Source organism: Mastigoproctus giganteus, chromosome 5 (assembly GCF_048544385.1).
Source record: "Mastigoproctus giganteus isolate SK-2022 chromosome 5, ASM4854438v1, whole genome shotgun sequence".
In the NCBI taxonomy this organism is placed as follows: Eukaryota; Metazoa; Arthropoda; class Arachnida; order Uropygi; family Thelyphonidae; genus Mastigoproctus; species Mastigoproctus giganteus.
In genome coordinates, this window is record NC_143579.1 from 31,782,326 (window position 1) to 31,804,857 (window position 22,532).

Consider the following 22,532-nt stretch of genomic DNA (forward strand, 5'->3'; position numbering starts at 1 on the left):
CTGCATGTCACTTATTTACGACTTGAAAAACATCTGTTTATACCTATTCTAGTTATTACTTCAATTTTATAATTTCCGGTTGGTTTATTTTTTTTCTTTTCTTTTGGCGTCTTGAAGTGTCCCAGTTAATCCGCTTTCCGGTTAAACTGATCCTGGTAAATCGAGAGTCTGCTGTATAATTCAACAAAGAATTAGCCTAAAACCACACAAAATGTAAACAATTATCTCAAAAATACATAGACACAAATGGTTTAGCTGGAATCATGAGGTAGCACATTCCTCTTCAAAGACATCCTTACTATCAACTAAAAAGACCACAAATGTGGATCAATATCTCAAATATTAAGAGTTTAAGGGCAGTGCTCAAAAACAAGTGGCATTAACTTATTTCTGGCAATGGCTAGACACAGAATGAGCTTATTTCATAAACATCAACCCAGAATTCATCAGTGTGTGAAATCCCAGGGAATTAGTCATCAATACTGGATAATAAGTATAAGATCTCTAGCTCTTGAGGAGATTTGTCCTAGAAGAAACTACTGAAAGCTTCAGCTTTCCAGCAAGTCACCTAAGTATCCGATGCCTTAAATCCAAAATAGTTCTCAAATTAGAATGAGCAGCAGAATATCAAATTTTCTGTCCACAAGTCATGATAGGCAGAATAATAATAAAAAAAAAAAAAATACTCCAAGACTATACCAAAATTACAAAACCTATGCTTATTCATATTAAAATTCCAGATTTTGATTCGTATTCTACACCCTTTTTTTTTTCAAATCTTCAAAGTGATAAGAATCTCTCTGATAAATTAAAAACTACATACTTTTAATTTGCAATAATTTATCTACAGACCAAAACAGCTTAAATAATTCAAAAGATAATAAATACAGGCACTCCCCAACTTATGTAATGGTTTTGTTCTGCAGAATGCTGCACAAGTCAAAATTTACATGTCGGAATTTCCCTAAAGGCTTATGCAGCACTCACAACTATGCTTGCTGAATTTGATTGAAGAAAAAAAGAAATGTTCGACGAATATGTAAATAGAATTATTTATTAAATTTTTTTTTCTCTCACGCAGAGGAAAAATTACAAAAGTGTGCAATTACAAAAATTTCAAAATTATAAAATTTAAAAAAAAGGGAGGGGACAGGCATTATGTCAGCAAGTTTTACCTTTTGAGCATTGTTTCCAGAATCAACGTCTCTAGCTGATAAGTACGCCGCTGCAGAGGTAGATGGCTGTGGAAATTTAGAAGTGGTTTTCTTGAACACATCACAAAATTTCTCTGCTGCTGTGGAATTGGTGCTGGCGACATCACTGCACACTTAATTTGTGGAAACCAGCATGATGCTTGAACCTATTAAACCACCCGTTTCTTGAGACGAACTTGATTTGGGGTTCGCTGTACTTATCCTTAATATCTTCATAAATACTTCTTGCTTTTACTTCAATGGCCATTAGACTCGGGGGCAGTCACTTTTGAATCTGATTTTCCATCCGTATTATCAATAGCTTTTCCATCTTCTATATAGCACCTGAACGCTATTTTGTGATCACTGTTCATCTTAAATGTGTTAATCCTTTAACATGTTCTTTTATACGTGCACTGTTCTTTGAAATAACATTCACTGTTGATGCAGCAAGACTTAATTCCCATGCAATAGGTGACAAACTTTGTCCTGCTTCTTACTTCTTAATCATTTTCACATTCATTTCTAAATCAATCTTGTTTGGTTTCCTAGCACTGCCACCACTTGCACTTTCCATTGGTCGATTTTGCCTTCATCATTGTAATAAGTAAATAGGAACGAAGAGAAGATTCTGAAAATTTATTTATGTTTCTTATATGATTGAAGATTTCAGTGAAGGGGAACATATTTCACCATAATAATGTAAAAACCCACACAATTACAGTTATCGGGATTATCGCAAATGAAATAAGATTAAGTTTACTACCCATTTATAATTAGATGCACTAAAAGCCCAATAAATCAGAAAGTGCAAATTGTTGTATGGTCATGACCTCCAAAAATGTTCTTTAGAAAAATATCAGCAAAGCCATTCAAAATTGATTCTTATAACAGAACATATGATAACGATGAAAGGATAGCACTCCATTACATAAAAAAAAAAAAAATGACCTTTTAGAGAGATAAATAGCTGTCATATAGTGAAAATTTCCAATTGAAATTTTTTGAATTACCAAAAAAAAAAAAAAAAAAATCCCAAACAATGTGTTATTGGGTTCACACAGCACCCTCTATTTATTCTTACAGGATACAAAATACATTTTCACAATTTTTTAAAAGTTTTTTTTTTTTTTACACCTGCCAGAAAAAACTTACGCAAAGTTGAATTTACAAAAGTCATGTATTACGTAAGTCAGGGAGGGCCTGTAGCAGATTTTTCCCTAGAATTAAAACACAAAATTCAGAACTATTAATCCTATAAGGCTGAATTACCAATACCAAGCTGCTGACATAAGAAATAAAATCTGAATTGACAAACAAAACAGGAGCCGAAAGATTGAAAAAAGTATACACAAAATATTCTGGGGTCCAAAATAATGTGAAAAAATAAGATCCACATAAAAATGTGTAAAATTATGACATATACCTGGTATGAATAAATATTTTACTACATACGCATCTGAGTAAGTACATGTATAAGGTCATGAAAATTATATCAAAAATGAAGTTCAGCCCATATGACATTTTCTGTCTTCAAATAGTACAAATCATTTCACAGCTCTAAGTTACTGCTTACTGGTTTCTGTAGTAATTTATTCACTTGCATCTAAGCCAACAATGTTGATTGTTTTTTGACAATTAAAACACTTTTTTACACAATTTGACAACTAAATTCATTGGTACTCCTGAATAAGATTACCATGATCTCAGCTCCAGATATTTAGTTTTTAATTTCAATTCAGTAAGAGAAGTTATTTATATGGAATAATATAAAACATTACTATAACGACTCTAAAAATGCACGGTTGACCATTTACCAAACTATTTTCACTGCTGCTGTTTTAAAAAATGAAACAATTGCATGGCAGCAAGTGCATATGGGGGATACTATAAAGTTCATAGTCACATACAGAAATAAAATTCTGAATATAATTTTGCTTGGTTATTTTGCCCTTTGTAAAAACAAATGCAAAAATACAGGTTTGTAATTTTAATATATTTGATCGAGAACACATTGCACTTAGTGGGTTTTTTCTTTTTTTTTAAATAATGGAAAAATTTGAAAATCATAAGATACCTGAAGAAGAAAGGGTTAACATTCTTCTTCAGCAAGTATGTTATGAAGGATTCAACTTCCTCACAGTGGTAATGGGCAAATAATCGATTCCAGAAATCATTCAATAATGATATCGAAAACAGCAGTAGAGGATTAGAACTAATGTTTGTAAAACTAAAGCTCAAGTCATGCACTGCCTTATGCCAGTTGGTTATACACACACACACACACACACACACACACACACACACACACACACACACACACACACACACACACCATAGGAAGCGATTTTCAATTGTCAAAAGCAAAAGTTCATAATGAATTATACCCATCACTACCTTGCAGTTATCTTATTATTCATTTATTGTATCCTATTATGGATGATATGGTAATTTGCATAGCTCTGGTCTATCTGTCATGATGACAAAATGGGGGATCAGAGACAGCTTTCACTGTGGGTGACCAACAACTGCTAAATGCCAAGCAAATTGATGCAATACAAGATATGGCAATGGCAGAGTAGTGATTATCAACCCACAAAAGAGTGCAGGCTATAAGCATCTCATATGAACAGTTGCTACATACCTTGGATATGAAAAGTTGCTACACACAAAGGAAGTAAGTTTATCAGAAGCTTCTGTAAGATGGGGCCGCACAGCCTCTGCCTTCCAATTAAAAATGTGGTCAACATATATGATTTTCTCAAAATTTTTGCCAGGGCACAAACAGATCCTGAAAAATTTCATTTCATAGTAACTTACCCTCACCCTTCTGGGTGATGGTAAGTTACTATGTCAAGTATGAGATGGTAAAAGAAAAGAAATGCTAACAAAAGGTGTCTTGTTTCAACAAGACAATGTTCCTGCTCACAGACTGGCAATCACAATTATTAAAATGTGCCACTGTAGATACAACTGATGCTGTATACACCTTATTCAGCACATCTGATTCTGTCAGACTTCTTTTTGTTTGCCATGCTTACATTTCACTTGGCTGGACAAAAAATAAAAACAAATGACAAGGGTACAACAGTGTGGAAGCATTTTTTTCAGGCCTAAAAGAATAGCATACTTATTCTTTCTCAAACAACACACACATATAACCCCAGGGGGCTCACATCTGGTGAGTATGGGCTTGGCACGGCACACCCAGAGTCCTGAGCTGGATATCATCATCCTTCTCTTTCTTGGTGATTCCTTTCTACTTCTGACTTTTGCTCTTCCACTCTCTCTCTCTCTCTCTCTCAGGGTAACTCTGGAATTTTTTTTGGCTAGCGCAGCAGATAATAAAGACATGCACTCTGTACTCGTTAAAACTGTTTCACATAAAAGTAGTCTTTTATGTGAAACAGCCTTAGCATTAGTAAAGGCACATGAGGTAAGAAAGCAAGCTTATATAGCATCAGCCAAAAAAAAACTTCTCATTTCACCCATCCACTCTCTCCAAATGTTTGTCTAGTTCTGCTCTAGTTGATAAATTTAAGTTATCAACTTCTACAATGGCAGATGGAAGTTTGTTCCAGCAATCAACCACCTACTGGCTAAAGGCAAACTTCCACACATCTATCCTACAACTGTCCTTCCTCAATTTCAATTTATGCCCTTTCAGGCAATTATTCTGAGCAAGAGAAAGAATCCCATCAGCATTGAGCATGCTCAAACCATTCAAGGCTTTATACACCTCAATCAGATCACCTCGCAAGTGTCTAGTCTCCAGACACTGTAATTTGCAAAACTTAAGCCTTTTTTCCATTCACTAATCTTGTTGCTCTTCTCTGTACTCAGACCTGTATACAGTACTCAAGGTGTGGCCTGACCATTGCCTTATATAAGGGGATAATCACCTCCTCATCCCTGCTAGAAAAATTCCTGTATATCATTGGCAAGACACCATGAGGCCATCTGCAGTGCTCAGAAAACTTCATATCTGCCTGCACAATTACCTCCAGGTCTTTTTCATTCTCTACCACTGTCAGTGTAGTACCACACAGTTGATACATCAAAACTTTTTTGATATCTTAGTACATGATACCAAATTATTTTTCGCATCCAGTTCCTTTGACTGCATCACAGCAGACAATCAAATCAGTCACACAAGATACCCCTTAACAAATCCAAAAAGTCAACTGCAGTATAACTGCACTATCTATACACAATCAGTGGTATATAGATAGCTCCATGTTACTTATTTAATCAATAACTCTATTATTTCCCCGACTTTCGTGAAAAACGTTTTTCACAAAACCGCTAACCGAAGAAGTTTTTCACGAAAGCTGCTCGTTGTGACTATTGGCTTCACATTGTTCTCATATTAATATTTTATAAATGACAACCAGAGACGAGGTAGTGCACTTCTTCTTCCTTGAGCAAATTTTAATTACAGGTTTTTAACAATTCTGTCTTTATAACTTATTTTAAACTTCATTTCCACTTCAATACCATGTAACTAAACAGATCAATTGAGGTGAGTACTGTCAATTAAGCTCTTATTGCTATTATTATGATTAAGTCGAAATACTTTCCATTGAGAAAACAGGAATTTCTGCTTTCCTCCTTACTGTAGACAAGTTAGTCAGTCTCACATTAGGGCAACAAAGTTTTTTGCTCCACAAAATAGACACTGAGTACAGAATACAAGAAATTTATGGGCATTAGCATTAGTTGAGGCATATGATGAAAAAAGCAAGCTTATATAGCATCAGCAAAAAAAAAAAAAAACACCACCTTCCCATTTCACCCATCCGGTCACTCCAAATGTTTGTCTAATTCAGCCTTAAATTTATTTAAGCTATCAACTTCCACAACAACAGATGATCTGTTCCAGCAATCAACTACCTACTGGCTAAAGGCAAACTTCCGCACATCCATTCTACAACTGTCTTTCCTAATTTTGAAACTATGCCCCCTCAGGTTCTTAATCTGAGCAAGCGGAAGTATCCAGTCAGCATTGAGCCTGCTCAAACCATTCAAGGCTTTATACACCTCGATCAGATCACCTCGTAGGTGCCTAGCCTCAAGATGCTGCAACTTGCATAACATAAGCCTTTCTTCGTAAGTGCATCCTTTGTTCCTCTCACCAATCTCGTTGCCTTCTCTGTATTCGTTCTAGCAACTCAGCATCCTTCCTAAAATGAGGCCTCCAGACTTGTACACAGTACTCAAGGTGTGGCCTGACCATTGCTTTATACAAAGGGATAATCATCTCCTTGTCTCTGCTAGCAAAATTCCTATATATCATTAACAAAACTCCATGACCTGCTCTGGCAGCCTGTTTGCACTGATCAGAGAACTTCATATCTGACTGCACATTACCCCCAGGTCTTTTTCATTCTCCACCTCCCTGAGTGTAGTACTACACAGTTGGTACGTTTCTCTTGGGTTACTGCTACCCATATGGAGTACTTTGCATTTGTCAATGTATGATAATACTAATGCTTCATGGTCACCTCGGGTGCCTCCGTAGCCAGGTGGGTAGGAGCAGCAGTGCATAGCACACACTTCTTGATTAGACCAGGGTTCGAGCCCATGACCACCAAATACGGAGGATGCAGAAGGTCAGGGAATGACCACCGCATATCCCCAGAGCAATATGGCCTTAGTTGCTAATGCTTCTAAAAACCATAATAACAACAACAACATGGTCACCTCAGCACATTTTCCAAATCCAATACTAAACAACCACCGAACCATAATACCAAAGTTGTAAGAGGTAGTTGAACCTTTAATAATAATACTAAATGCATCCTTAAATTCAGGGAAAATCTCTGCAGCTTGGAGACGTGCAATGTACAAGGTGTAGTTATTAAATAATGAGATGGCATGTAAAGCCACTACACACCAAGCATCACCTATGAAATGAAGGTACAGCAGTTGATCTTGAACCTTTCCCTAATTGCTTGCCAAACCACATCCCAAAACATTCATTCACTTTGCTGTGAGACAGGTTTTCATTACTTTATGTTTTTGCAGTTTGCTGGAAAAATGACAGGCAATGAATGAACCTCAAAATTTTAACAAAACTAAAAAAAAGACCAGCTGAAAGTTATGAGTTGTTGCATCAAGTTTATGGGAGGATACTATGCCAAGAGCTCACAGTTTGAATGCCATAAAATATTTTTAGAAGGAAGAAAGAATGTGGAAGATGATGGACGACCAGGCCATCCAGTATCCCCACAAAAACTGATAAAAATATGGATTGGGTAAGGGCAATGATTAGAAGTGATCATTGTTTAAGCATTAAAATGGTTGCATCAGAACTCAATATGGACATAGATAAATTTTAACTTAAAATTTAGGCATGGTCATAATTGGATGTTCCATCACAACACTGCTCCAGCACACAATGCACTATCTGTTCACCAGTTTCTGGGAAAAAACAAATTCCTGTTTGTGAACATGCACCTTATTCACCAGACAGCCCCTTGTAACTTTTTTTCGCTTCCCTAAACTGAAAAGTGTACTTAAGGGAACCATTTTCAGTCCATACAGAAAAAAAAATTAAATAAATAAAAACAGCCAACATTTTAAAAGGGCTTACAGAAGAAGACTTCTAGAAATGTTTCTGAGCCTGGAAGAAACATATGGGCCAGCACGTGCAAGCCCAAGTGAATTATTTTGAAGAAATTACTTGTAAGTTACAAAATATTTCATTATTTATTTTACTGCAACAGCCTTATTATTTAACAGCCACACCTCATATCTTCTGTTCATAAAGGGTGAAGTGGGTAACTACAGACAGCTAAGTTTGGTTTTTCAAGAAAGGGTTAGCCATCCACCTGTAATTTTCAATTGACAGGAAAACATTCTTCAAAAGAGATTGACATCTGTGTGAAGTGGTCAATTATTGCTTTCTGTAAATCTGACTCTGCAGAGATGTTTTTTTCAACAAGCCATGTAGTAAATGTATTAGAAATATCATATTGTCCTGCTTTAGCTCTTTCTCCAAAGAATAATTTTATCTTAAAATGCAGAGATTTTATCATTAGTCAAGAAAAGTGTCATGTTTTTACCTTGAAGTGATAGCTTCAGTGTGTTCAGTGTGTCAAATATATCAGCAAGGTATGCAACTTCTTGTGAATTATAATCACTAGACAAAGTCGATGAATCTCTGCAGTTCACCTAGAGTTGTTTTTTTTGTGGCTTCAGCTTTATGATCAGTAAGAAACATCATAATTTCAGAACATAATTCAGAGTTTCATCAGCACTTTACCTCAATTCAGCCAACATGCAAAAAAAGTAAGCAGTCACAGTTGCTGTCCATTTCATTGCAAATCTGCCAGAAAAGCCTTGTATTTAAGGCACTAGATTTCACATAATTGGCAATTTCTATTAGTGTCTTAAAAATATCTTTCAGTTTTGCAGGAATGTTTTTCACAGCTAAATTTTCCCTGTAGAGTATACAGTAACTGCTTGAACAGGAAGGGTGTGCTACTGCCTTGATTCTCGTAATAACACCTGAAATGGGGTCCTGCATGGCCTTGGCACCATCAGTACAGACATCAATTCTTAAGTTAAGTTCATGAGCACAAAAAAAAGCTGTCGATTTTTTTCAAAAATATTAGCTCCTGTTGTAGTTATTTTAAAAAAATACTGACATCAGTGCTCTCATCGAGTTGCAAGGTAAAATAAGGCAACAACTTAGGTTTATGAATGAATTCATTGAGAAGATTGGGTGAGCAAATTAAAATTCTTCTTACAGAGTTGTTAGAGTAGCACCCGTTTTATTTTTGCTGATTCATCATCATCATCAGCCATTTTCAATCCACTGCAGGATGAAGGCCTCTCGAGCAACTTTCCAGTTCCTTCTGTTTTGAGCACTGGCCATCCATTTACTACCCATAAACTCATGAATTTCATCTATCCATCTCCGCCTTTGTCTTCCAGGTTTTCTTCTAGCTCCTCTTGGATACCATTCTGTTATTTTCTTAGTCCATCTGTCATCATTCCTTCGAGCTATGTGTCCTGCCCAAGACCATTTTAGCTCTTTAGTTTTGATAAGAATGTCCTTTACTTGAGTTTGCTGCCTAATCCACGTGTTTCTCTTCTTATCTAACAGTCTGATTCCCAATATAATTCGTTCCATTCTTCGCTGTGTAGTTCTCAGCTTCTCTTCCATTCTTTTGGTGAGTGCCCAAGTTTCACTTCCATAAGTCATGGTGGGGAGTATACATTGGTTCATTTTTTTACGTTTCAGACAAACTGGGATATTGCTCTTCAGTATGTGACTATATTTCCTGAATACTATCCATCCAAAATTTATTCTTCTCTTGACTTCCAGCCATTTATCATTATTACAGCTAATAACTTGTCCCAGATAAGTATATGACTCCACCTTTTCAATTACTGCTCCTTCACTCATTATTTCCCTTTCTGTGGCATACTTTTCATCATTACTTTTGTTTTAGTCATATTCATCTTTAGTCCAAAATCCTTACTAACTGTGCATAACTGATTAAGATTTTCCTCTAATTCTTTGGGATCGTGGCTTATGACCACAATGTCATCTGCAAATCGTAAATGGTTTAGGTACTCTCCGTTCACATTGACTCCATTCTGCAATCAGTCTAATCTTCTGAAAGCTTCCTCAAGGGCAGCAGCAAACAGCTTCGGAGATATTGTGTCTCCCTGTCGAACTCCTTTCTCAATTTTAAATTTCCTACAGTCTTTGCTGATTCATTGAGTCCAAATGATGCCTTGCACATGTCAACAGTGCATGGCATTATCAAATTTTCACAAATAGCATGGGCCTCTCCTTGACAAAATACAATAGGTCACTTTCAGTGAGGCTTCTAATAATTCTTTTTTAAGACTTAGAAATATGGATTTTAACAATGAGGTCTTTTTATGTAATAATTCTTTTTCTCTTCGAAATAAGCAATGGACCTACCATTCAAGTCTTGATTTCTTTCAAAAATGTCTCATCAACAGAGTGGGTTTCATAAGGTTATGGCTGAGCTTCTGTTCACATAGTAAACACAGAGGGATTTGATTCTACTCATCACAACATATTTCAAATATTCATTTTGATAAAGTCGTCACTTCTTTTTGGTTCTTATCTGGAGCTGATTTGCTCGTAGGTGGACATGGTGAATGGTCAAGATTACATTTGCCACTTGGTCTGTCATATCAAGGTGTTCTTCACTCATCTTCACATCTTTTCTCAAGATTTTCTGTAATCCGTAGAACCTAACTTTCTCTTTGTCCCTCATACTAAAAATTTATCCATGATTGGATGGTGTAAAATAAAAATTAAAAATAGTTAAGCAGAAAAACCACCACATTCGTCCAGCAAAAACTCATAACACAAAGCATTTCTGGGACTTTCATCTAGCATACATCCATATTTCTAAGAGAGGAAAATAACTAAAAATTGGCTGTATATTTGCTTTGATATATTCAGTAGCCTAGTAATTTTTGTAAACAACAGGATTCATCAGTGAATAATTACTGTAAAGAGCCAGTCTCTCCCCTCAGCTAGAGATGCAATAAAAGGGCTGTTTGTAATTAGTGTTCAGCAGAACACTAATTACAAACAGCTACCTCTGGTGGGGAATACAGGTACCGTTTTTCAAGTGCAGTACATTAGTTACAATGTAAATTTTTGTAAGCAACAGCACATGACATCCCTTCCTAGACAAGATTTATATTTAGGATAGCAAAAACTGCTAAGGGCTAAACTAGACAAAAATATAGATGAAATGAGATGTGATTAATGGAGAAATCACAACTTCACTTCAGCATTATGATAGGCTTGGCAGTTTGGTTTTGATTTAGTTTTCTCAAAACATGATAAATTTTAGGGCATCACAAATAAATATACTGTAAAATCAGAAAAAAATCACAATCCGCTGATAAACATTTTACTAAAAACTAAGCACACGAAAATCTGCCATTCTGGATGAAATGCCCAATGTACTCCCTGGTGTATGCTTACCCCAGTTGAAAACCACAGGGCTAAAGCAGCCTTTCACTTTATATCTTTATTTAACTAATATAAACCTTTCTCTTTATAAATTTATTTCACTAATGCAAGCTTTCCTTTCCATACCTTGATTTGACTAACAAGGTTATGCTTTTTTTTGATCAACATGAACAGTCAGCAACAACAAAAAACTTTCTGCAATCATATTTGCCAATATTTTACCATAAGGCAGACTTCCCTCTTCCATAACAATGTCTAGATAATTATATTTACTGCATGCATCCTTAATACAGTGCACCCCTAAAACATAACCAAACTAATAATATCAGTTTGGTCCTCTGGTATTTTTGTGATGGTGCAACTACAGGATAGTTCCATCTAGACAGAATTATCCTGTAGTTGCATACAGAATTATCCAGAGATAAACATAACTGGGCAAAGGTGAAGTGCTTTGAAGTAATTTGATCAAGATAACTTGTGCTATGTCAATTTTTTTTTTTTTTTTTTTTTTTTTTGGTAGTTGTTGGCGCATAGGCTTCTGTGGCCATAATGCACCTCCCAAGGTTTTTGCAGTACTTTGATCCAAGCCCGAGGCGGGAATCGAACCCGCGACCTTTGGGTTGCCAGGTAGGCACTTTACCCACCCAGCTAGCCCGGTCGGCTGCTATGTCAATTAAACATTATATCAGATGTGTTCTGTTCAAGTGGGATGTTGGATGCTGTGTTTTTTTTTTTTTTTGTTATAAAAAACCGATTTTAGCTTTCTGTTGAAGAAAATTGTATTTTGTTAATTATGCTTTGGATAATTTATCTCACCATTCAGAGTCTTGTGCAGTATGCACTTTTTTTTCATTTACATTATATTGTGCCCTCCCTACCCAAACCTTCTAAATTTTCATCAGCCAACAACCCCCCCCCCCTCAAATAAAAAGCAATTTTTAGACACAAAGAAACATATTCAGTTTAGAGTCTGCTGGACACTGAATTGTTTGTTTTGTGCCTGACCGACTTCCAACTATATGCTGTAAACAGACAGAAAATACTGTATCATCATTTAGAAAACATTGGTGGGGAAAACTACATAGGAATATTTGATTTTATTCCCAAAATTAATTTTATAAAAAAAAATTCAGATGTCAAATGATCACAAGTGGTATCTAGGGTATACACAAAAGCTATAAAAGTTACCGATTTACATGTGCTATTGTGCATAATGTTAAACAAATTAAAAACACTTATTAAACTATGTCAGGCATTCTTAGTAATTCATGGATCCCAGTTAAAAAAGCTGCCCTAGCCTACATAGAGGCTAAGACAGTATTTCTTAATTCATGCACCATAGTTAAGATAATATTAATGAGTGCATAAATTTTTTGAGAAATTTTAGAAAAGCATATATTATAATGCATGAAGTCTAAAGCTTAAATTCTAAATTGAAAAACTGTCAAAATTGTTTAAAATTGAAGCAATTTTTTAATTCACCGTTTAAATTTTAGACAGTATCAATGTTCCTAGAGTCTGCAACCAACCAGAAGTTAAGAACTGGTGGGATATGGCAGTGTTTCCCAAACTTTATATAGCTAGGGACTGGTTTTTCAGCAACTTTTTTTTTTTGGAGACCCAAAATTTAAAGGCGTAAAAAAAAAACAAAAAAGGGAATAAATTTCACTCTTAATCCTATAACATAACCATTTATTACAGCTATAATAAAAAATTTATTGTCTTTATAATTTTTAATCAACTCAGAAGATACAACTAAAGTGAATAATGGTGTCATGTAACATAACACAGTAACTTTATGTCAAGGGCAAAAGAAGAATTTTTATCCTTAAATCTGGTTCAATATTCAGTCTATTTCTACACTTGTTTTTGAAGAAAACCAAAGAAAAGAGGCTAGTTTCACAATTATGATTCCCGATTGTTGAGGAATAATAACAGAATCATGTGATTATTTGTATATTTTCTAAGGCCCAGTATTTTTTATTCAAGGTCTGGTACCAGGCAATTTATCACACTTTGGGAAATGCTAGGCTATGGGATTAAATCAATTTCTTGCAATGCATCTTTCAAGGTAAGGTTTAAACAGTTTACATATGCATTAAATAGTTAAATCTTATTTAGACTTTAAAATTAGTTTGATTATCAGGGACAGAGGAGTTAAAAAAAAAAAAAAAAAAAAGGGTAAACTGCAGCCATTATCAATCCACTGCAGGATGGAAGCCTCCACAATGATTCGTGTTGAGGGAAAATGGACCATAATCTGCACATGCTGGTCCAGTACAGGTTGGCAAATTGACCATATTTAGCAGTCAGGAGCTTGAACCAGTCTACTTAAAGAGTGTATGCTACTGACCACTCAGCTATGGAGGCAGTCAAGAGACTGAGGAGGTACCTTCCCTTCATTTGTATTTTGGCCCTTTTCAAATGGCGGCTCAAGTGTGCATCTACAGCCACCTCCCCCGAGAACCAGTCATGATTATATTATTTAATTGTACTTTTCCAATAAAGGTAAGGAAAGCCTATTAAAATTAACATAAACAAAACACACTGCAATGTATATGGGCTGATCTGTCATTCAGGTAACAGAATAGACACAATGGAAAAACAAAAATTTGTTTATTTCGTGCTTTGCTTGGGTTGCCCAGCCCAAGCTTGTTCCATAATTTATTTTGCATATATCAGCATACACTACTTTATTGAAAATGGATATCTGTAAATGTCTTACATGTAGTGGTCTCTTTTGTTTTTTTTGTTTTATAATGGAGCATGAAGCATAAGATGCTATATAAATGTTATTAGTTATTCAACACAGTCCTGCAATTGTAATATGGTTATTTTTAAGGTATGTCAGATCTGTCTGTTTATATGTACAGCAATTTATGTCATTCTATTAGTATGGGTATATAATTGGCAATTATCATTACTTTGATATTGCACATCCTCTTTCTTTGGTGGCGTTTTTTTTTTTTTTTTTTTTTCCCCTGTAATTTTTCGATTACTTGCAAAACGGGTTAAAATGCTGTTAACCTTGATATATGCAAAAAATAGAGACGAGCGGAATTTGATTACTTTAAATTTCCGAAATAAAAGTATTTTTTGTTATCAAATACAGTTGTTCATAAAGCACAAATATTTTTTGAAATATTGCTACTCCACTGATGCGAGAAATAAATATTTCAGTCTAAATAACACTTGTTATAGAATGAATAAACAAGGAAGTGTTCTGCACAGCTTCCCAAGGTTTGCTGCTATGATGTATACACTACACAGTAGCACTACAGCCGGAACGTGTATTTTCATATTTGAAGGAAAGTGGAAATTATGCAAATACTCCTTCATATTGTAAGGTAAGGTAATTTTACTGGTAAGAATAGAATAAAATGGGGTAATACCTTTTGATTATATCCCTCAGTGATGACGAGTGGATATGGAATGTCAACGCCACATTTTGACTTCGACATACATCAGTAGACGTGCAGCGACACTATACAGCCAAAATACGAATGTATACTTTCTAAAATAATAAACAATAATATTAATAAAATTGCTTTATAAATAAAAAATGTTTATTATTTTTAAATATATATTATTGGTATACTATTATCAAAACTATGAGATGCGTAAATTTGAGAATGACGATCATTATATTTCACAAATTTCAAACAGCGAAGAAGGTACTGCACTTTTCGTAAATATTACACAAGAAAATATGCATATCAAATATAAGAACAAAGTACTAGTAGTGGCATGTGATGCAAGAAAGCAAGTGTATGAGGTTATGCAGCATCAGCCAAAAAAGAAAAAAAAAAATTTACAAAACAATTCCTCTAAATGTTTGTCCAGTTCTTCCTTAAATTTATTTAACCTATCAACTTGCACAAGGACAAGTCATAATACTGTAATAATCATAGGTTTATTTCACGCATATCTATTTTAGGGGTATGATTTTATGGAATTACTATATTTTACATATTTCTTATATATAACGACAGAATTCGTAATGAAAAGAATCAGGACATTTCAAGCAGCGGCCATTTTCATGGTAGAGAAAGATGAAATTCATTAGGCCACTTATAAACTTTATAATAAAGTTTAAATATAATAAAGACATAATAAAGTTTCAAAAAACAAAAAAAAAGGGAAAATATTTCCCCAGTTTAAGGCAAAAAACGTTTACAGTTAATATTATTTATTACATGAAAATAATATTTATATTTATAAATATATATATATATACACTACCCTACTAACAGTAGTCCGACACGTCTTCAAATGGAAGGTGCAAACAAGATAGGTGTAAAGCAGGAATTCGTTTACAAATATGCTGGCAATAGTAGAAATAATGGAAACATACAGAAGGTGTTGAAGAAAGATGCATACGGTGTTTCAAAGTGGTTTAATCATCGGACCGAATGTCAAATGGCAAACTGCCACACCAGCAATTTGCCATAGGGCCCTCTGAATCCAAAGATGTTCTCACAATCATGGCTAAGGGTTTGCTTTCCTCCTTTGCTGCCTCCCTTAATATAATCGGGTAGATTGCATCCATGCTAGGTGCTTTTTTATGATTAATTTCAACAATTTCTCTTCCACTTTCCTTTCAGTTATCAAAAAATCATTTAAGTCCTGTTAAAATTCGATAAGGCTTCTGGCATCCACTTCTCTAAAGAATTTCCCGTCTGTGAATGTAGCCGGAAAATACCTATTCACTTTTTCAGCAATGTGAGCAGCATCATCCTTTTAAACCATACATATCTTTTGAATCAATGTGGTTAATGGTGCGTTATTTACCTTATTTGTTCGTATTTGCACCATTAATTGAACTCCAAAATAAAATTATTAATGATGAATGGTACACTGGCATCCTGAATAATTCTGTGATGCCCACAGTTAGGCGGTTCTTTGTAAATGAGTCCTGTGGCAAAACAACAATTCTCCGTTCCATAGATAAAGCAGTATGAAAACCTAGTTTGAAGATAAAGAAGTTTACAACTGCCTGGTCTGGCACCCTCGTGGGTATCACAGTTGGTAGAATCGCCGTTCTCCTGAGTTCGAGTCCCGTCGATGACGTAAGGAACTTTTATGGGCCTTTTTCACAACGTGGCTGAGTTAGTCGGTCTCATCAAGGGTAACATAGTTTTTTTCTCCCCGAAACTATAGTTCTTTCGTCCAGTAAACTGAAAATCGACCTCAGAACAAATGCAATTTATTGACAGTATACACGGAGCAATATGGCCTTGGTCGCTGATGCTCCTAAAATCCTACAACAACAACAGCCTGGTCTGGCTGCCCCAGAATCCAGACCTCAGTTCTAATGCGCACATTTCCAATAATTGTCTGGGCTATAATCGACATTCGAGGTCACTGGCAACAGACATATAGGAAGAATTCTCTCTCTCTCTCTCTCTCTCTCTCTCTCTCTCTCTCTCTCTCTCTCTCTCTCTCTCTCTCTGTGGCAAAAGATTGTCCCACGTTTTATTAATTTGTTCGTTAAAACTCTATTTTTTTCAAACGTGATCACAAGGTTTTTTGTAAGAAACTATACAAGAAATATAAAACTGTCATACTAGGGCAACAGAAAATTACCTTATCTACCTGCGTATATTATGTCTGTAAATTTAATGTGTTCCCTGTTTGGTTTTCCCGTTTTATGAACAAAAAAAAAAACGAGTTTTTGGGGAAGAAAATTTTACTGTCCTCGCTTGAGACCGACTAACTGTGCCATGGAGTGAAAAAAGCCAGATAAAAGTTCACTGCAACTTTGATAGAATTCGAATGGGTGCCACTTCCCCCATATAAAAAAGACTGTGATTAAAACCACTGTGACTTCAGGAAGTCACCAGGACTTCAGGAAATATATAAAAGTAAGTGTTATATTAGTGCCACCTGAAAACTAATTCCTCTGACCATGGGCGCTGGCAGTCTATTTTGCAAGGTGCATGTGAAAATAAACTTTTTGTTCAACAAATTTTCGGATATACGCAATAGCTTAATTAAGTCAAGTTAAATTAAGAAAAGAATTGATGGTAATGAAGATTTTATGAACGCAACTATATCAAAATTCGCAGAGAAGCCGAGAAGATTGCAATTTTTATTTAAAGATAATGATTAAAATTAACAGGGTCTGATTCTGTTTTGCAACAGTTATTTAAATTTGTTTTTGTTTTGATAAACTATTTGAATTAATATTTTAGCTTTTTTGTAGAATTTGTATTGATTTATTATTTCAATAAATTAATGAAAATATTAAAATTTGTTTATTATTTCGAAATCAAAGGTCATCACCAGATGCACCACACTTGCACCACCTTGCACTATACTGCTGCCGCCTTTGCCTCTGCCCATTGTGCATTTGTCCGTAAACTGCGTGTTTTCTCTAATCATTTTGCTGTTTTGATTGACAAAAATGTCGAGTTTCTGTGAGGGGAGTCTTGCTTTTCACGCCTGAGACCGACTAACTCAACCACGGAGTTCTAAAAAGTCTGTAAGGGTTTCTAGCGTCATTGACAAGATTAAAACTAGATCTTTTCCACTCAGAGTAGTTAGATTAGAGGACCACGGTTCTACCCTGAAAGACTTAAGAAGATCTAAGCGAGACCGTTTCTTAAATGAGTAAGTCGCAGTGTTTAATGTTAATGGATGAGGCAGCTAGAGAGCATGAGACCTTAATGAATCACATGTAACGTGTTTGTATTCTATGGTCACTTTGTCTTCTTTGCAAAATGAAACACCAGAATTTTTGAGAGAAAATTAATATTCAACTCTCGCCGTAGACTGACTAACTTGGCTATGGTTGTGAAAAAAAAAAAAAAAAAGAGTCAAATAAAAGCCCCACTTAAATGCACCACTGAACTACTTCTCGCGTTCTAGCTGGGCTTCGTTCAGGGGTCCAATCTATGAATCACAAATGGAAGAATAAAAGTAGGAATAGCATTTTACAAATGCTGTATATCTGTTTTCTTCTTTTAGCAAGTTTAAAAATAAAAATTTATGACAGCACATCTCTTTTTGTTCAAGAGTAATCAAGTATCGCAGATACTTGATAATCGAATATTGTAAAAACCAGAAGAGCCATACTTTGCATTGTACTGCAGCTTCCCATCATATGATGATGAAACCAGTAGTCGTCGAACAGTTGCCATAATGGTACCTTAGGAGGTTTTCGTTTTTAGTGACGGATTCGCCTTTAAATATCGTCATTTGTTTAAAAAATATTAGCGAATTAGGTCGATCCTTGGGTAACCATATCATCTATAACATACACTAACCTCCAAAAAGCACTCTGACACTTGTTCATTTCGCATTGATATCATTTCGGGCTTCTTGCTCGTGCTCACACTTTTCTTCCCTATAGGTATGCGCCTATCAGTGAACGATAGCTAGTATAGTCCTCCCCTTTTCAGAACAGTGGCCACTTGAGCAACCAATGCGGAACGCGTTAGCCTAGCCTCCACCCGGAGTTCCAGTTGGTCCGATGGGTATACCATAGAGTTAAAATCAGCACGCTGCGCTAATTCCAACCTCCATACATTCACATCCTTGATCAATTGTAGAACTGTACCGGCAGAATGGTATGGGGACATTGTGTTTTTGGAATGAGCATGTATCTGCATCAATGAACTGTCATAGCGTTTGGCATCCATGATTCCTTTGCACAATCACTAAAGGCCCTCAGCCAATATATGGGAAACAGTCCCACACCATTTCCCCACCGATTCTGAACATCATTAACAAAATGCGTTCCAGCAACAGCAGTTCTCCAGGCATCTTCCATGTCTACATCCGTCTACTGATCCCAATAGGACAGTGGACATAGTGTGTATCTGTAAGCGGTGCCAGTGGTCCCCCAGAAAACAGAGAAAACGTTCGCTGTGAAGAAGCAAAATATGTCAAGGCCAAATGACCGTGTGAGTAGAGTTGGTATGGTGGACAGCGTGATGTCGTGTTGTTCATCTGGCCTCTCAGTTACTGGAAGGCCCTTCACTAGGAAGAGCTATTGCAGCTCCACTGTGCGAGGAGCTGGACCAGGTCAGTAGAGGCTTACCTGTTGGAGTCCAAACCCCCAGCAAAGAAAGGAGGGAGAGGAGTCAATAAATGAAATGGGGTAAAGGGAATGAGAGAAGAAAAGGGGAAAGCAAAGCCGAGACCTCGAGGAAGGGAGGCCTCAGGGCAAGCGGGAGGGCAGGAAACCACTAATGGGAGAGCACCCTGAAAAAAGGTGAGAGAGGACAACAAAAGTCATTCAAGTAAGAAATGGCAAAAAAAAAGAAAAGAAATGAAATGAAAGGAGCAGGCAGCAGATGGGGCTTGCACCAGGAGACCCCATGCCAAGGGGAAGCGCGTCAGCAAAAAAAATATATATATATAAAATAAAATAAATAAAACAATAAAATAAAAATTATGATTACTCCTATTCCTAAGGGTAAGTAGGCTAACAGAGAAGAACCTAGGTGGAAGAATCTTGCACTGCGATGCGTGTGCCAGCATAAAAGTAAGAAAATCCTGTCCCAAGTCAGGGTTTGCATGAAGATGGTCCCAAGATTGACGAGAAAATGGGGACAGTCCAGTAGGTTTCCCAAAAGAGAAACCTAGTCAGGTTCCAGGAGACAGCAGGAGCAGCAGCAGTAGTCAGAAGGTGTCTCCTCCTCATGAAAAGGGCAGTACAGAAGTGTATGAAGGCATTGAAGATTTTTCTAGTTTAATCAAAGCATGTACAGGCTGGAGAACAGGCAAATTGCTTTGAATGAAGAGTTGTTGTCTCAGATCTAAATAAACCACAGCGTCGAGCGTAAAGTGATTCCAGGTCTCTGTTTCACCACAGATGCATGTGTCATCATCCACTGCGCCATGACGAAGACAAGCTTTGAATGATCCGTACCCAGTGAGCATAAAGGTGGTCTCTAAGTTAAGGGTCAGCGATGTCAAGGTACTTTTTGTGAGGAGAGCAATATCCGGAAAAATTTTTCTGCTTGTCTCGCCCTTGAGCTCTATAGACCAGAGGGACTGCAAGAGGTTGGAAACTACAGATCCGCGTCTCTACTTCTCGATTGCAAGGTCAGCGTCGGTAGCAACGGAGTTAGCGATGAAGGTAGTTCCTAAGTTCTTTCTGGAGCAGTGCAAGAGGCCGCAGTAAGCAATGTAGAGGTATAATTTTTTTTTTTTTTTGTTAGTTATTGGCGCATCGGCTTCTGTGGCCATATTGCACCTCCTATGGTTTTTGCATTTTCTACTCTGATCCAAGCCCGAGGCGGGATTCGAACCCACGACCTTGGGTTGCCAGGCAGGCACTTTACCCACTCGGCTAGCCCGGTCGGCGTGGAGGTATAATGGTAGATTTCTGAAAATGACCTGGAGTGCTGGGGTGGAGTTAGTTCTAGAAGCTCTTGTGGATCGGAGGAGAAGGAGACGTTGAATCCATTAAGTTTGCTGGAGAAGGTGATCCTCTCAACCCTACTGAACCAGGCAGGGGCACCATATGAAACCATTGGGAGGAGGACTGCGTAGTACAAGAGTTTGAGAGTTCTGCCCTTAAGTCCCCAGTCTGTTCTCGTCACGCAGGCTAGCATGGTCGTGTATCTCTTTATTTTGTCCTTGATATAATCGAGATGCGGTATCACGGACCACTTATGATCGAGGAGGACGCCAAGGTATTTAACAGTTGTGTGCATTCTAATAGATGTGCCTTGAAGTCGGATGACAGATGTAGACATGTATAGTATCTGATGTAAGACGGCACCTGAATGAAAGTTCAACTCTGCTTTTGTACACTGTGATGAATACAGAGCTCTGTAAATGGACAGAATTGTGTGTAATGTTATTTTTGTGCAGTGTGTGTGTGTGTGTGTGTGTGTGTATTGTTGTGTCGGATGGCGGATGTAACAATATTCGTCACTCCATAGAACCAACTTCCACTGCTCTATGGACTAGTTATGGGTTCTTTCTACCATAACACAGAGACCGCTGATTATATTTGGTGATGTTCGACTCATGCACCGCCTCTCTCTCTCATGAAAACCGAGACTGTGAAGCTCCATATTTAGTGGACTTGTACAGATCTCAAATGTTGCTGATGCTTTAAATTCCTGGCGGATATTTACAGGAATGATTGAGGAGATTCTGGTACTAATCTTTCAAGTGCTCTCTTATTATGTGGAGTAAGTTGCTGAGGTTGTCGTGTGCATTGCTACAGCTTAGTGATGTCGTTATGTTTCCATTTCATGAAATCATCACTGACGGTACCTTAGGCTGTCGCTAGTTTCAAGAATTGACAAGCTTGCAATGTGACATCCGACAGTAATACCCATCTCAAAATTAGCCAGCTCGCTCTGAGTGCCATTAGGAGAACAACTAATTCTTAAGACTCATATGCCATCCTTATATACCGGTTTGAGTCACTTCTTTATATTTGCAGGTCCAATGAACTATGAAAATGGGCATACACATACATTTTGGAGGCCACGTCCAACTTTCAGCTACCTCGTTAGAAAGAACTTTTATGGACTTTTTTCACAAAGTAGCTGAGTTAGTCGGTCTTATGGAAGGTTGCATCGTTTTTTTCCTCAAAACTCGAGTTTTTCGTCAGTAAACACCAGACAATCAGATGCAGTTACAGACACAATATACCACGGCTCATAGCCTCAGTTGTCTTGACACTTAACACATGTAATCTAAGTTTTTCTTTCTATTTTTTTTTTTTTTTTTTTTTCTTTTATGGGTTACCCGAACAGTGGTTCAATCACACAAGCAGTTGTCTGTAAACTGTATTGTCGGCCAGGTTGTTTGATCTGCTGAACGAAAAAATACGACTTTCAGGGAGAAAGCACTTTATTACCCTTTATTAACAGAAAGCAAATAAATCGTCCACAATATAAAAAATGTCCAGAAAAAGTTCCTTTCCTGTTTGAGAAGATTTGAATTCAGAGCTTTTTCCATATGGTGAGACTATAATCACTCTGATAACCACGAGAGTAGCAGTAGTGTTCAGTCTAAGGCATTTCAATGCTTCTTAAAGGGCTTCGCAGGTACAGCAGTAGATAGTGCCACTGATCTCTCACACTACCAGAAAAGCCATCTTTCGATTTATGTTTTCAGCTGAAACAGGAAAATATTTTCTCTAAGCATAAGAGGAACTTCTATTTCTAGGTTACACAGCATGGCCCAGTTAGACCGTCTGGGGAAGAGATTGTACGCTCTTTTTTTTTAACCCGAATACTCAGGTTTTCCATACTTTAAACCATTAAAATCGACCAAAAAATAAACGCAGCTTTTGGACAGGATGTACAAATGCCTCATAGCTTTCACTAAACAAAAAATAGACTCACTAGAGTAAGCCTAAATTAGTCGGATATAAAATTACCCAT

The 22,532-nt window shown here is 36.6% G+C and overlaps 1 protein-coding gene across 3 annotated transcripts in view; it reads right to left on the minus strand.

Moving 5' to 3' along the window:
• Window positions 1-14,662, minus strand: part of LOC150085283 (protein RER1-like) — a 105,636-nt gene extending 90,974 nt beyond the window's left edge. For 2 of the 3 annotated variants that reach the window (XM_090373129.1, XM_090373126.1), the window contains exon 1: window positions 14,565-14,662. Coding sequence is in view for 1 of the 3 variants with exons in the window: in XM_090373127.1 (XP_090229253.1) it covers window positions 14,565-14,633 (69 nt within the window). In the remaining 2 variants the exon portion in view is untranslated. The remainder of the gene's footprint in view (window positions 1-14,564) is intronic. The other variant, XM_090373127.1, reaches the window with a different exon arrangement.
• Between the last annotated feature and the right edge of the window lie 7,870 nt (window positions 14,663-22,532).